The sequence below is a fragment of the Necator americanus genome, chromosome II (genome assembly GCF_031761385.1).
Source record: "Necator americanus strain Aroian chromosome II, whole genome shotgun sequence".
In the NCBI taxonomy this organism is placed as follows: domain Eukaryota; kingdom Metazoa; phylum Nematoda; class Chromadorea; order Rhabditida; family Ancylostomatidae; genus Necator; species Necator americanus.
In genome coordinates, this window is record NC_087372.1 from 40,115,361 (window position 1) to 40,130,531 (window position 15,171).

Below are 15,171 nucleotides of genomic sequence, written 5' to 3' on the forward strand. Positions count from 1 at the left end.
GAAAACGAAATGAACACAAAGCGAAATCCCAGCGATTGAAGTTCTTTGACAAAGAAAAGCATTATAACGATGAAGAACGTGACCCATAAAAATTAAGAAAAAAAAAACCTCATTGCGTCAACCCGTGCGAGGCCTTTGAACGAAAAATTTCGGATTAGAGCGCGAAATCGTGCAGCGGATGAAAATTCGCACTCGAAGTGATTGATCTGAAGTGAAGAAGGGAGGTAAATATTTACATCGTAATGGAATTGAAGCGGAGACGTTTGAGAAAATGTATAATTTTTATGAGTTCGACCGTCTAGGAGTAGTTCACTGTGTTGGTTCCATTGGTTGGGTAGTATCTAGGATTATTGATTGTTTACATGTTTGTGTGGTGAGAGATCAAATGTGCAACTCGTGTGAACTCGTGTTTTGGATTATCCTAAATAATATCCATTCATTTACCTACTGCCTCGTGGTTTGGTGCATTCTTAGCACTCCCCGTCCAGCTGTGACCAGGGCAAGGGTAAGAGTTCGCAGTTACATTGTAGAGTAAAAACGACATGAAGCGCAGTCCAGTTGCGTAAGCGGCTGCGCTCGAGGCGGTGCGGTGAAGCGCAGCGGTCCAGCAGCAGAGTCTGAGTAGGACCATCGCGAACTGCAGCAATGCACGGTGGTAGCCGGGGTCCTCACTCGATCGTAACCGCCGCGCTCCACCGCACCGCTTCGAGCGCAACCGCTTACGCAATTGCACCGTGTGTCATTGCGTTTTCACTCGACTATATATCAGTCGGTAATCCCAAAAGGTTCTGAATGGATGCATGTTTCTAATATGCCCAAGAAGTAGACAAGAAACCTATGGATCGATTTATTGCGAACGTTTCAAACGTTCAAATATTCGAAAACGTTTAGAAAGTTCTTGGTCCGGTCAGATGAGAACGTTTTGATCGTTTTCATTTACCCTGAAACATCGGATTTCCCCAAGCTCTCGGATTCCCTGACTATTCCGTAGAAACCAGTGGAAGTTGAGCCTTTTTGCGCCGTAACGCCACCACCATCAGAACAGAATTTTTTGTGAAGACCGCAGTTGCTGTGGTTTTTAGAACTGTGTTCTACACTAAATCTTTGACTTTATTTATCATGTTTTTTAATGCAAAAAACCGTGTTAAAATTCTCGATGATCCATGAAAAATTCCCTTTTGTGAGTGAGAGTAACCCTTTCAAGTAATTTCAAAGAAGAACCTAACTTGCGGCTCGAATGCCTGAGCTACTTCACGAATTATGTAACTAACTTTACCATGTGTCTATTCTAACTCTACTAGAACCTATAACGATAAATTTAGAATAAGTTCACAAATGTATCTTAATTGCGTCCTAATTCATAATTATAATGGTTCCTTTTTACTGAAAAAATACGAGGACCTAAAATTCCCACTAGGGACATTGGATGAGGAAGAAGCACCGCCTGGAACTAACGGAACTCTTTCAAAACTAAGAAAAATCGTAAATAACCAATACTTCTTGCACTGATATACGGAAATCCATGAAATTGGTGCCTATCGAAGTATGATCGGATGAAAACAACACTATCTGCGTAAGCGGCTGCGCTCGAAGCGGTGCGGTGGAGCGTAGCGGTTAGGATCGATGGGGACCTTTACTAGCAGCACTCATCGCTGCAGTCCTAGTGGAGTTAGCGATGGTCCCATCTCGATTCCTACCGTTGGCTCCACCACTCCGTCGCTTCAAGACCCAACTATATCCTTTCCTGTATTTTACGGAGAATCTTGAGCATTCCAGGTTGCTTCGATGATGCTGCTACTGCTGCTGTTTCTAATCGAAGGTACAGTACACCTGTAATATTATGAAATTCACCTTCATTTTTTCATTCTTCATTTAATTTTTTTCATTCTTTCATTTCATTTTTCTTCTCATGCATGCATCAGAGTCCTCTGGGGGTGAGTAGCTATTTTGAATTCATTCTCAACTTCTGAACATTGTTGCAGGATCAACGGCTGACCGAGAAGCCCAGTGGGGGTACTTAGAGAAGAATGGACCACACACTTGGGAGAAAACATGTAAAAGCGGTTCTCGGCAAGTACGTCTCCATATTTAATTTACTCCTTACCCTTTATCAGAAGAACTGAGCAAAGAATACTAATATCCTTGACTATCACTTTGGTTTCTCCTCCTTTGCTTCTTGATATAGTATATATATATATATATATATATATATATATATATAGATAGATAGATAGATAGATATAAAACGACGTCATCGACGTCTCGGTACAGTTACGTAATTGGCTGCGCTTCGAAACGGCGCCTGTATCCCAACCGCTAGCTTTACAGCGTCGCTTCGAGTGCAGCTGCTTACGCAACTCCCCCAATCTTCATGTCGCTTTGTCCCGACTACAGTATCTTCCCGTTGGTGCAACATCCGTTTTAGAATTGTGTTAGAGAGCAGATCCCATACTAAACCGAAAAAAAACGAACCTGAACCCACCTTCTTTTCGTGTAGTTTTTGAAAGCTAAAAAAAAAAAAAAACCAAATTATAACAGAGGAGTAACATACAAGTCAACCAATCTGGTTGTCGTGGGTTGCGATCTATAAATTCTATCTATTTTTTACATTAAATTTTTATTTACATTTTTACTTTCTTATTTTTACGGTAGTTATACTTTTTTTTGAAGGCGAATCGATCAGTTGTAATTTTTACGTGGAAGGCAAAACAAAAATCCTCTAGGAACGGTCACTGTTCTTTGTTGGGACCAAGAATGAACACATCCTTCTCGGTCCATGATTGCTTGGAATTGGGGAGGATAAAGGAAGGAAGTAGTGCTCTTGTAATTCTGGAAACCAGCTCAGGAACAAAAAAAAAATCAATAAGAAACAAAAAAAGGGAAAATCGCCTAGGAACGGTCACTTTTCTCTGTTGGGACTAAGGATGAACATTCTCCTTGGCCCATGGTTGCCTGGAAGGGCTCCTCGGAAGGAGAAGGCTAAACTAGAGAAATGAGGAAGCGCAGTAGTACTGTTGTAATTCTGGATATCGGCCTGAAACGAAAATCGTGCAGTTATGTTTACGTCTATCGTAATATTCTTCTATAAAAATCACGGAAATATGCACTGTAACAAGAGAGAGAGAGATCCTAAGTTTTTCCTTCACCTTCTGTTTTCTTCTGTTTATTTTATAACGGGAATAAAGGAATAAGGTAGAGGGAAAAAACCATACCAAGTAAACAAAATTTCTGGGAAAATCCCTTATCGATCATACTGGTAAAACTGAAATTTTCACAATTATGAAGACATCTTCATGAGGACATTTTTTTGATAAATCACTACAAATGAATTCGACAGGTTTAGTAGTAAAATGTCACTAAATTTTTTTGTTTATTAGTACCGAATAGATGATAATATTTCGCAGGTCATAATTTAGAGTTCACTTTAGAATTGTATTTGTCCGGAAATTTCTGAAAAATGCTTCGATACTCATGCGGGTGCTCTATTCCTTATACGCTTTGTTATCGGAAGCATTCGAGAGCATTTGGGACCGGAAGAGTCCGAAGAGTTTTCACTACTCGATTACTCTGACAAAGCTACAACAGTGCCGTATATTTTCTGGATTCAATGGATGGTTGAATCTCAATGTGAATAGTGATTAGTTCATTTTTTTCTTCCTTCTTTTTCTTCCAGAGTCCGATTGACATCCGTGCATCTGACGTTGTTTACGCCTCATTAGATCGAATGGAATTCGTTCATTATGATCATGTCGGTCCTATAGACATCACCAATAACGGTCATACAAGTAAGTAATACATAAGAATAATATGTGGTTAAATTAAAGAAGAAATTTTATTTTTAAATTTTTAATTTTTAAAATCAACTAATCGCCGTAGCTACGTAATGCGAGCTTGACCTTAGAATTACTGTAAATGCATGACTTCTTTTTAGAGAATTTTAAGCTTTACAGAAATGGGAATACAGAGATTGAAGTGGACTTCAATCAAAACTTTCAAATTCAAGCTCATATCACAGAAATTCTTCAACGTTTTTGGATTCTTGCTCATAACTATTTTTTTATATGAACACCATTGACATCTTAGAAAATGTACCATCTTCAAAGGAGATTCTGCAGGGGAGAGAAGAAAGTTTCTGGAAGGATAATATCTTTTAATCAATCCAGAGATTGGGCTTGCATCTTCAGAAAAGAAAAAGTTCATAGAAGTTCATGACTGCATTGATCATAGCCGTTTTCCAGCCAAAAAAAACTAAGACCAGACGCAAGATTCAAGTTTCAAGAATTTATTTATTTATTTATTGAAAATACCTGCAGGTGTGCCATAAAACAAAAAAAATTAACGTCAAACCGTGTCCTCCGTGGGAATGGAGCTATTAAAATTGGGTCCCACGTTAATTCCAACCGGTACCTCCACCACGCTGCTTCTAAAGCATCCACCCACGTAATTCCATAGTGTTTCACGTCGTTTTGACCCGATTATAGCTCATTTTCACTTGTCAACATCAAACTGTGATTTTTGGAAACTGGAAAGTATAATTGGGAAGTTTTCTTAAGAATTGAGGATAATGCAAAGCGATATCCTGCTTACTGTAGCGCTTCTCTGAAGAAAATTTTTGGTAGTAGTTTGCGGGAGAAGAGAAGGTATCCGTTTTAGCGTTTTTGACTCCCTTTCTTCCTCTTTCTCTTTCTTTCCTCGCTCTCGTACGAAAACGAAGATTTTGATGCCTTAGGGCTTCATTAGCCGACCGTGAGAACACACCAGAAACTTACCCTAGCCATAAACTTAGTTTTAGACCTCAGTTCGTGAACATTTCCGAACGTGAGTACTAAACAGATCGTAGGGCGAAGTTTCATGGACCTCAGGTCTGTGGATGAGAAGCTCCATCGTCCAATTTTTAGCATTCACACACTTATTCGAAGAAACGAAAAACGAAAAAGAAACGAAACAGAGTTGCGTGGAACTGATTTTATTTTCATTAAAAAAAAAAAAACTTGGTGAGAAATGCTTTGAAACAAGTGTCCATTACCTCAGGATTACTGATTCTGTGAGTTGTCCTGCAAGAAAAAAAAAACTCCCATTTCCATATCTCTCACGAAAAACCATTATTGTTTAGCTGGGCTAGATTTACATTCCTAGAAAAATATCCATAGAAGACCCATGTTGTTCAAAGATCTCGTGGGTACGAGGTTACACACCAAACTAAGTTATCTCTTCTTTTAAAACCTTCAGTTTAAGAAAATAAAAGCGCTATATAAGAATTTTGAATAGTTTCTTGTTGAAAATAAGATTGGAATAAAGTTCTTCCGAGAAGTATGGACGTAGAATATTACCAAAGGATGAAATCCTTACTAAGAAAAAAAATCAGCAGTGAAATTTGAGCTACCATGATTTCTCTGTTTAAGAAAGCCTGACTTCTAAACCTTATGCAGTAAGGCTTGATTAAGCTGAAAAAATATACTTAAAAATATAAATAATATAAAAAAAATAGGATAAAAATAAAAGATAAAATAAATACAAAATAAATATAAAAATAAAAATTAAGAAAATATAAGTGCTTAAAAATATTTCAAAAAAAAACATATACCAAAACAGTACTTCAATATCAACCCATAAATAAGCGATACGACGTTGCAGTTGAGGGAAGTGGCTTTGAGAAATGGGGTGAAAAACAGCCGTATATCGAAGGAGGAGGTTTAAAGGATCGTTATCGCCTTGTGCAATTCAATTTCCACTGGGCACAATCCGATCGAAACGGGTCCGAGCACGGAATCGGTGGACTACATTATCCTGCAGAAGTGAGGAACACTTCCATTGCTAATTTTTTTGGGATAATTCCTAAAAGATGACCAACTTCTTTCAGCTACATCTTATACACGTTCGTCACAATCTCACAATTCCAGAAGCCGTCAAGAATCCAGATGGTTTAGCGTTCGTTGCCGTTTTTCTCGATCTTGGACTCGACGGAAACTCAACATCAGCCATTTCACCCATATTAGAAGAGCTTATAATTCCTGGTGGGAAAACGGATTAGTGATCGACAACCGTTTTTCTTTTTTCTTTTTCTTCAAACTATTTCTGTAAATTTTACCTTCTATGTAGCTTTGAGCTATGATGCTACCACAGTCAACACGGATTCTTTTTTCAGGAAACCGTTTGTCGATCGAACAATTTAGTGCTAAACCTCTTTTGCCGGCACATACCGAAGCTTTCTATCGGTACGAGGGCAGCCTAACGATACCCGGTTGTGATGAGGCCGTCATCTGGACCGTGCTAGCTGATCCTATTGAGATCACCTTCCCACAGGTATGGAACTGCGAAACGAGTAATACACGGCGTTTCCCGTTTATTTTGATCCATCCAGTGAGGAATTTATAGGGTACGTGGAGATCAGTAATAAATTAAAGACATCACCCCACGGATCTGAGGTGGTATGGTGTTTCAGGTGGAGTATTCGTATACGGGATCGTAGATTATGGAGAGGTGGTTGATCCCGTCTTTTTCTTCCTAATTGCCGTAAAAAAACAGCCTGGAAGATGCGGTGCGTGCACAAGGCTGGCGCGCTCCAATCGAACTCCTTGTAGAAAATAGCGGGCCGGAACACCCGATCTTCCGGGCCGTTTTTTTACGGCATTTAGGAAGAAATGAGATCGCGCCTCTCTCCATAATCTACGAACTCGTATACAAATACTCCACCTGAAATCCGTACCACCTCAGATTCGTGGGATGATGTCTTTAAGGAACATAAATCAATAATAAACAAAGCGCGGTGCGTTCTTCAATGAAAATTCAGCAACAAAATTGAGCGTAGCATTGTTATTAACTGCTCTAATCAACAATAAAATTTCTTTGGATGCAGAAGAAACCGTCGAAAATCCTAACTAGTTGGTAAAGAAAAGGTAAGCCGCTGGATCTCTGGGAAAGCGATACCAGATCGATGAGAAATAGCGCTAATAGCGGCACATATTACATCCTCTGGCTGTTCCTTGCGAATTTGTCAAATGTGTTCATAATGCTCTACGAGAACGATTACATATAGCAAAGCCTGCATTTTCAAATCAATTTTTCAAATCAATTCAAATTCAAACTCAAAAATTTCAAGAATTTAAAAAGAATTATATTCTCTGAAGAAATAAATAATTCCAAAGTTGAATTAAATGAAGAGATAAGAAAATTAAATAGAGAAGTAAATTCAAATTAGCAAAATAAGTTGGGGGAAATTTTTGATTCTCTTTGGCGTGACGTGAGCGTGGCGCTCGTTCACTGCTACATCGGCTGATTTCTGGCAACCACATTTGTGCAGGTTGTTCCGGTTGAAATCGTGTAGTACAAAAAAATCGGGATTTTTTTTTAAAGAAAAGGATTGTTGTTACTTATAAATTAGAGAATCGTACATGTGTATATCCGAATGTGTAAAAAAATAATGGTGTCGGTTTTTTTTTTCAGATGAGAAATCTACGAAAAGTAAAATCGAAGGACGGAGATCGTTTCAGCTACAATTATCGACCGGTACAACCTCTTAAAGGCATCACCCCACGAATCTGAGGTGGTGCAGATTTCAGGTGGAGTATTCGTATACAGGATGGGAGACTACGGAGAGGGGGGTGATTCCGTCCATTTCTTCCTAATTGCCGTAAAAAACGGCCCGGAAGATACGGCTTCATTCGTTTTGGCGCACCATTTTGTACAAGAGGTTCGATTGGAGCGCGCCAGTCTTGTGCGGCGCCGCATCTTCTGGGCCGTTTTTTACGGCAATTAGCAAGAAATGGACGGAATCACCTCCCTCTCCGTAGTCTCCCATCCCGTATACGAATACTCCACCTGAAATCTGCACCACCTCAGATTCGTGGGGTGATGCCTTTAACGGACGAAAAATCCTGTACAGACCGATTTCTTCCGATAAGACCCCTTGTAATGATCAAAAAGCTATCGGAATTTTTACCGCTGTACCTGTAATGATACTTGCATACGTCCTTTAGTCTACGCACTATTTGAGCGTTCTAATCATTCTAATTGAGCTGATCATCTAAGGATTTCTGCTGTTTCTCATTGATAGTGCGCTTTTTAATGCAAAATATGTAGTAATAGTCTTGTTTGGTCGATCTCTCTCAAAATAAAAATAAAGGATATTTTCTCTGATTTCATTTCTGATGGCCATAATGATGAATTGTGAGCATGGTTAAACGAATAGTGCCCGGAGCACCGTAATGTAACCATTAGCAGCAAAACCGAATTTTTGATGAAGACTACAATTGGTGTCATTCTCAGATTTGGGTCTTAAACTCTTTTTTTTTGACAAAGTCCTGTTTTTCCTATGTTAGACGCAGCAAAAAGCTGTCGTTTTCGTTCAAAACCTGGATGATGCAAAATTATTTTTTTTTCTTTTTTTAAAGTCCTTTTTGCACGAACACCGCTTCAAATAGCTTCGAAAAGAAACCTAATTTCCGGATCAAAAGATTATGTAGGTCTCTCTGCCCGTTTCGGAAACGTGATGACGGTAAATTTAGAATCCACAAACACATCTTAGTTGCGGTCTACTTTATGATGGTAGTACTTAAAAAGACATAAAATTTTCATGTACGGTATTAGATCTGGATAAGATCACCGTGCTCCCTGACAGATTTATCTCCAAACTGAAGGCAGATTATCACAATTTTGTGTAGGAACCGCAGCGAAAGAGTAGAGTTTGGATAGTGGATTGTGGTGCACAGCACAGTCTCCCTCATTCTTCCCTAGTCTTCTTTTGAAAAAAAACGTCGTAGGAACCACTTTAGTTCCAACGAAATACGTCAGAACGTACCTCAGTGTATACGTTCACGTCCCCTCACTAGCCTAGTTCATTAGTTCCACATGAATGGGTTGGTGAGAAAAAATAATTGATTTTCGACCGCTCACCCCTAGATGCGGCGCGTGCACAACGCTGCAACGGAAATGATCCGAAAAAAATGGCGTCTTCCGGGCTTTTTATGCGACGATCAAGGAAGAATGAGCGGAACTGGATTCCCCAATCTACTAGCCGAATCCTACGCTTCGTTTGTGAATTCCGCAACACGTCCAGGTCCAAACGATACGCTGCCTTCAAGAAGAATCCTGAATAATCAAAAATTTTCGAACTGATTTACGGGAGGATACAAGTGATTGGCGCTTACCGAACTTCAGTCGGGTCAAGACGACATGACATGCTCGGTTCGACTAGCTGTCCTTCGAAGAAAAATAGTGAAGGCATGATTATCCCGACTCGGCTATTCATTCCTACGGTAGAACATGCTTTGTGCTTAACCGTGAAAGCTCAGGAATCGATATCCTTGTCATTCTCAGCTTGTCATTAAAAAATCACAAAATAATCTTGCATCGTAGTTTCTTTATTTACAGAACAGTGATATCTCATACAATAAAACTATTTACAGACCTATTAAGCCATGTTCCCATATACGAGGGAAAAGCGTAGCATTTTTCTCACATATAGAATATGTCTGAACAGTACATGGTAGGAAGAAAGTGTACGAGGCGGATGGACCGGCGGGAACATTCAGATGTGCAGCGCATTTTGCTTGAGTCGTCCAGCCATTGGAGACCGCGAGATATGGTTTCACAAGCCAGTTACTGTAAAATAATCGCTGATTGTAGAATAATCGCGCATTTGCAGAAAAATCAATCGTCACCAAAATTCATTGATCAGAGTTATAGCTCACATTAGGATTGGATCAACTCCTCCGCTCGTGCTCCATTGTGGAATATGGTGCTCGAGGTCATCGCTTTGTGTGAGACCGACCCAACTCCACGCGCTTTCCTTCGCACGATCAGTGATCAGTTCCTGAAAATGTCCAAAGTTTCCAGAATGTGACTCTCCAAATTTATTTATTTATTTATTTATTACGCTCAAAGGCGTGCCAAGAGTAAGAGGCAAGTAGTGAATACAAATAAACTATAGAAAATCCAGATACAAGAAAAGAGTTAAATGAGAAGATTCTGGACTTTATTTTTATCGCAAATCTTTGTCATGTTTGTCTTTATCTTTATCTTTATTCTTTTTATGAATCTGCACTAATAAGGGGAACACTATTCGATCCATTTGATCGATCTCCAAACAGAGTTCTTCGCAAACGCAGGAGAATAAAAAAAGGAAAATGCGATTTCTGTTCGCAAAAAAAAATGGAAATGGAAAATGGATATCTCATGGGAAATCTCTGCTAACTCTGAGACTCTCACAAATATACTATTATTTGTTATGTTGTTTTTCTTCCACTTCTCTATATTTACAAATAAGAAACAAAGAAAACAAGTCAGCTTACATATTCGTCGAGTGTTTCCGCAACTAAAAGTGTCGATCCCATCTCCCAGCACTTAATTTCCGCCTTATCGTGCTCTAACAAGGGATTATCGAAAAAGTAGCAGGAATCACGATATCTAAACCAACCAGGAGGACATGTCTAAAAAGGATCCATTTAGTTTAAATCCCGTGCCAAAGAACCTAAATCAAATCTAGAACCACTTACTAGTTCTGTAGTGTTAATAATGGTAGAAGATACGGTAGAGAGAACACAGAAGAAAAGACCAGATCTAAAAATAGAACTTTTTCATCAATACAGAAAACAGCCAGGATCATACTATGGAACCACGAGAACAACTTACATGAAGAGCATGGCTGGCAAAGAGAGCACCTCACCCACAGATCCTCGCTATTTATAGGCGAAAGATTATGGATTTCCTTAGCTGTGATCTACTCCAAAAAACCGATCAACATAGCAAACGATCGAGGAATTTGGAAACTCAGCAGTAAGTTCGAATCGCAGAAAAAGAAGGAATTCTGTGTTCTATTAATCGTTGAGGAAACGAGTGAGTTCGGATTTCTTCTTCCTTGAATTAATGCCATATTCCCCTGGAAAATATCAGATCAAATCGATGTTCGATAGAGAATGGCTGACTCCGACACACCTAGGTCGGATATCAAGCGATGTATCGATCGATTTACAGGAAACCGCCACTTCATAACCGACACAGTGGCAGAGTTCTTATCGGAAATTCACTCTTCCAGTTGATTGCTATATATTCCTCGACGAATTCTCCTTTGTACCACGATCTACTACTCCTACTGTAGTTTCGAACATGTTCCGGAGAAGAAATTCATTACCAGGATGTGAGGATCCATAAGAGAAAGTGAATTTTTGTTAGATTTATTTATTTAATATTAATCAAAACTAAGATAGACATAAGATCTAGGATATATAATAAACTAAGATCAAATTAAGGAAAGTGAACTTTTGTCAGATTTATTTATTTAATATTAACCGAAATTTGTCTTGTTAGACTTACTTATTTAAGATCAACGTAGATTTTTCTAACTATTGATTTGCATGACAACAAAAACAGAAAACAAATAATGCGCTAGATTTTTCCTCTTAGCAAGTGAGGTCCGGAAATGTGGATCACCAACGAACTTAAGACTGAACTTGAGAGTATTTTGATGATTTATTCCTGATCTCCACAGAGGTCCCAAAAGCCGAGAAATTTGCGTCGGCTAGACTTCTTATGCATTACACACATACATACATTACTCAATTAAACAATTTATGTAGTTCTTTTTTTTCTCGTAGAGATTACAAAAGACAAGCTGAAAAAATGCTACTGTTTAACTCTTCTGGATCTCTCTTTAGGTAATATTATCAAAATAAAGTCAATATTATTTGAATAAAAGATGAATTCAGGAAAAAATGTCCGTGGTTAAGCAATCCGCTTGGGATGCGTCACTACGTTCATTTCAATTCAAAATTGTTTGAGGTTTACGAAGGTGTAACTGGCCCATACAATGACCTCCGGGGGCTAGCCGATGTGTCAAATTAGTGTTTTTATTCTCCCAGACAGAGCTCTGGTACTCCAATTCATCGATCCCGGAGGGATGAAGGGCTCGATTAGGATCAGGGCGATTTCCAACCGTGGATCGATTGTACAGACATAGCGGGACCTTTTACCGACTGCGCTACATCCGCCCTTTTATCTGAATAAACAAAATAGTTATCATATTTTGCAAAGATCACTGATACTGATGAATGTGGTTGTCATCCTCAGAGAAGTTCAGTCACTTTTAACTAAACGTTGTTTGCAAGCGGTCAAATTATGTTCTCACCAAACCATGGTGAGTGCTCTTGGTTTCGTTACTTATATAGCGTCAAAGAGGTCCCAGTGTAAAAATGTTTACATCTACTAGCAACTGAGAGATCTATTTTATGACGTAATTGCAGATTCTAAACGAAAAATCAGGAACGCTAAGGTTACTGGGAAATCGAATAGTTCACAGCACAAGGTGGGTCTCTTAGGTGGATCATCTATGTCGAAGGGAGATTGTTGGCCGTTTCATTGTGGTTCTGGAAGAGCATAATGATTTTTCTCAAGCTAAATAACAATTTAAACAATAGTTCTTCTTTTTCTCTTAGTTTTCATAATTTTCAAAAGACTTAATTGGAAGTAAGGATTCGAATCACCAGTCAGTTAAAGGCATCACCCCACGAATCTGAGGTGATACGGATTTCAGGTGGAGTATTCTTATACGGGATAGTAGATTATGGAGAAGGGATGATTCCGTCCATTTCTTCCTGGTTGTCGTTAAAAACGGTCCGGAAGATGCAGCGCGTGCACAAGACTGGCGCGCTCCAATCAAACTCGTTGTAGAAAGTAGCGCGCCGGATCGCTCGAAGCCCTATCTTCCGGGCTGTCTCTTCATACTCTACGATCCCGTATACGAATACTCCACCTGAAATTCGTACCACCTCAGATTCATGGGGTGATGCCTTCAGAGTAAAACGCCCACATTACCAGGATAGTCCGCTTCGAACTCGTATACTACCTTGTTGGCCCAGTTAAATCTTATCTGGCCCATCTTAACTCCAATTTGGCGACAAAAAGGAGAAAAATATTGTGAAAGGTGTGCTGTAAGCTGCTTGTAGCGTAGCGCAGTTGATAAAAGGCTTAGCTGCAAGCGCACTGTGAATGGTTCGAAGCCATTCTGGAGCCAACCAAGCCTTCCATCCTCCTTACTCAATAAATTGGTACCACAGTCGTGTGGGAAGATAAAAATACTGACTTGATTTTCGGCCAAAACCCGCAAGTCAGCCTTTGTATAGACTGCACAAGCGTGAAAAAACCTTTAAATGATTCTTAGCTGAAATCGAACGCGTTGACGCATCTCAGGATAGTTGATAAATACCGAACACTCTTCTTTTTAATTTCCATTCGAGAAATTTCATTTATAACTTTTTTTCTTTCACAGATTCCGTCTCAGCAACAAAAGACAAGAAAAAGAAAGAAGATTTCTACAAAAACTGAAATGACTAATTTAAAGAAGTTTGTGTTTTTAACTTATATATATATATATTTTTCTGGAAGAATGTGATGAGCAAGTTCATCAACGTGATTTCAGTGAATACATTGCTGAATGGATTAAAAGCAACGAAGATTTTTTCAGCACATTTTCTTTGGGCAACGAACAGGGATTTGTGAGATTTTATTCTTTTTCGAATTTTTTCTTATCTTTTTTTTTTGAAAAAAATTTGAATTTTTTGGTGCAAATATTTGTTTAGAATTGTGACGTCGTTCGATCTGTGGATGATTCGCTTTCTGAAGGTCAATCTCTCGATACGTGCATCAGTTCTTCATTTCCTGTAAGTTCCTCGTGGGACCTCGCTAACTTCACATGCAATTTCGATAGAGTTAGATCCTAAATACGGTCGTCCATAGCTACTGCTATACTCGGCATCGGCGACCAAGATTGACTGTGGTGTCGTTGGTTTGATAGGTATTGATTGCTGGCGCTAGGGGTTAACGATCGCCCCACACAAACTCAGTAATCACTAAAAATGAAGTCTCCATTTTCAGTGCTGTTCATCACTGCAATATTTTTGAGTACTTGAAATTTTTTAGAGCAGTTCTCAACAGTTCATTCCAAAATCACCTGAGGACAACTCCACACGCAGCGAGGAAGTCATGGAAACGTCCCCATTCTCGAATGCTAACGACAGGTATGGAAACTAACAAATTGGAGGAGAAACCCATTATTTTTAGCCTATACTGATTCCTAGCACGAGATGCTGTCGTTCTTGGAAAATTAGGCAGAAAAATTTAGAGAGATTGCTGCAAAACGGGCCCTGGGGCGTTTTTGCGCTCGCACGACAACGACGGCTAATTTTGCTGGGAGTAGAAATCGCAAGAATCAGTGCCGGCGCATATGGAGGCTGTAAAGTTGTAATCCACGAAACAAAAGTGCTGGGAACTGGATCATTCCTAACTCACATTATGGGCGCTTGTAGGAAAGTCCTGTTATCGATCCTAAGAGGTCCCATCGAAGGATATACGTTATACAGTAGACTAGTTTATTTTTAACTCTATGTTGAAACTAAATAAAATGAGATATAATGAAATGAAAGAGAAATTGAGAAACAAGTCAAAAATGTGGTGACTGGGGACCAGTTCTCGTCCGTTTTCTGGTAGCTAAAGACCAGTTCTCGTCCGTTTTCTCTTCATCGCTGACAACAGCTTGATTTTAGGAGAAAACAAGATCGCTATGTTCGTCATTTGGTTCAACAAAAGTTAAGAAGTCAACGTCCAATAAGAAATGGGAGCAGTGTTGGGGTATTTATTCCGTTTATACTTGTTTTGGTGACCGCAACATCTCGCAGATTTTCTCAACTGATTAGATACACCCTCTTTTCGCTGAAATTTCCCTAAGTGTCTGCAACTCGTGGTCAAATTTGCAAACGTTGCGAGTTTCAGGAGCAGAAATCACTGGATGAATTATTCCGCGATATGGAGATATCGTTAAAAGAGAAAGGATTTCGATTAGAAAATCAAAGGTGTGACGAGGATAGCGAGGAAGAAGATGAAGAATTGTACTCACTTTGATGTTCACAATAAATGGTTGAGTTAAAATGTTCAAAATTGTTGAAGTAGAGAGGAATTATAAGAAGAGTAAAATCCTACGAACATTCTGGAAGCAGTAGGGATGAATATAACTGATACAAGCGTGTAAAACACTGAATACACATACGGTAATGGATGCATCGCTACCGCCAAAGATAATTCCTAAATGGTATAAATAAAAATATATAATATATAATAAATAAATATATAAAATAAACATAAATATGTGAAATATAATAAATGTAATTATAGAAAAGAATAAAA

The 15,171-nt window shown here is 39.0% G+C and overlaps 3 protein-coding genes across 4 annotated transcripts; 2 read left to right on the plus strand and 1 right to left on the minus strand.

Moving 5' to 3' along the window:
• Positions 1 to 385: 385 nt before the first annotated feature.
• Positions 386 to 7,542, plus strand: RB195_020882 (uncharacterized protein; the record flags this gene model as incomplete). 2 transcript variants are annotated; one of them, XM_064189404.1, is made up of 8 exons in its annotated part: positions 386 to 505; positions 1,777 to 1,819; positions 1,983 to 2,074; positions 3,674 to 3,785; positions 5,635 to 5,795; positions 5,861 to 6,014; positions 6,146 to 6,303; positions 7,444 to 7,542. In XM_064189404.1, 8 exons carry the CDS (start codon positions 386 to 388, stop codon positions 7,540 to 7,542), a joined length of 939 nt encoding a protein of 312 aa, XP_064045284.1. The 2 variants fall into 2 exon arrangements, with proteins under 2 accessions (XP_064045284.1, XP_064045285.1); XM_064189403.1 differs by lacking the exon at positions 386 to 505 and having other exon boundaries at positions 1,786 to 1,819.
• A 1,478-nt stretch (positions 7,543 to 9,020) lies between these two features.
• RB195_020883 (uncharacterized protein) lies at positions 9,021 to 10,640 on the minus strand (the record flags this gene model as incomplete). Its single annotated transcript, XM_064189405.1, has 7 exons — positions 9,021 to 9,087; positions 9,147 to 9,249; positions 9,407 to 9,600; positions 9,690 to 9,811; positions 10,290 to 10,427; positions 10,494 to 10,557; positions 10,630 to 10,640. 7 exons carry the CDS (start codon positions 10,638 to 10,640, stop codon positions 9,021 to 9,023), a joined length of 699 nt encoding a protein of 232 aa, XP_064045286.1.
• Positions 10,641 to 12,111: 1,471 nt separating this feature from the next.
• On the plus strand, positions 12,112 to 14,889 carry RB195_020884 (uncharacterized protein; the record flags this gene model as incomplete). The annotated part of the gene is made up of 8 exons (XM_064189406.1): positions 12,112 to 12,130; positions 12,237 to 12,298; positions 13,262 to 13,335; positions 13,412 to 13,487; positions 13,572 to 13,652; positions 13,912 to 14,009; positions 14,535 to 14,619; positions 14,761 to 14,889. The coding sequence occupies 8 exons, from the start codon at positions 12,112 to 12,114 to the stop codon at positions 14,887 to 14,889; spliced, it is 624 nt and encodes a 207-aa protein (XP_064045287.1).
• Between the last annotated feature and the right edge of the window lie 282 nt (positions 14,890 to 15,171).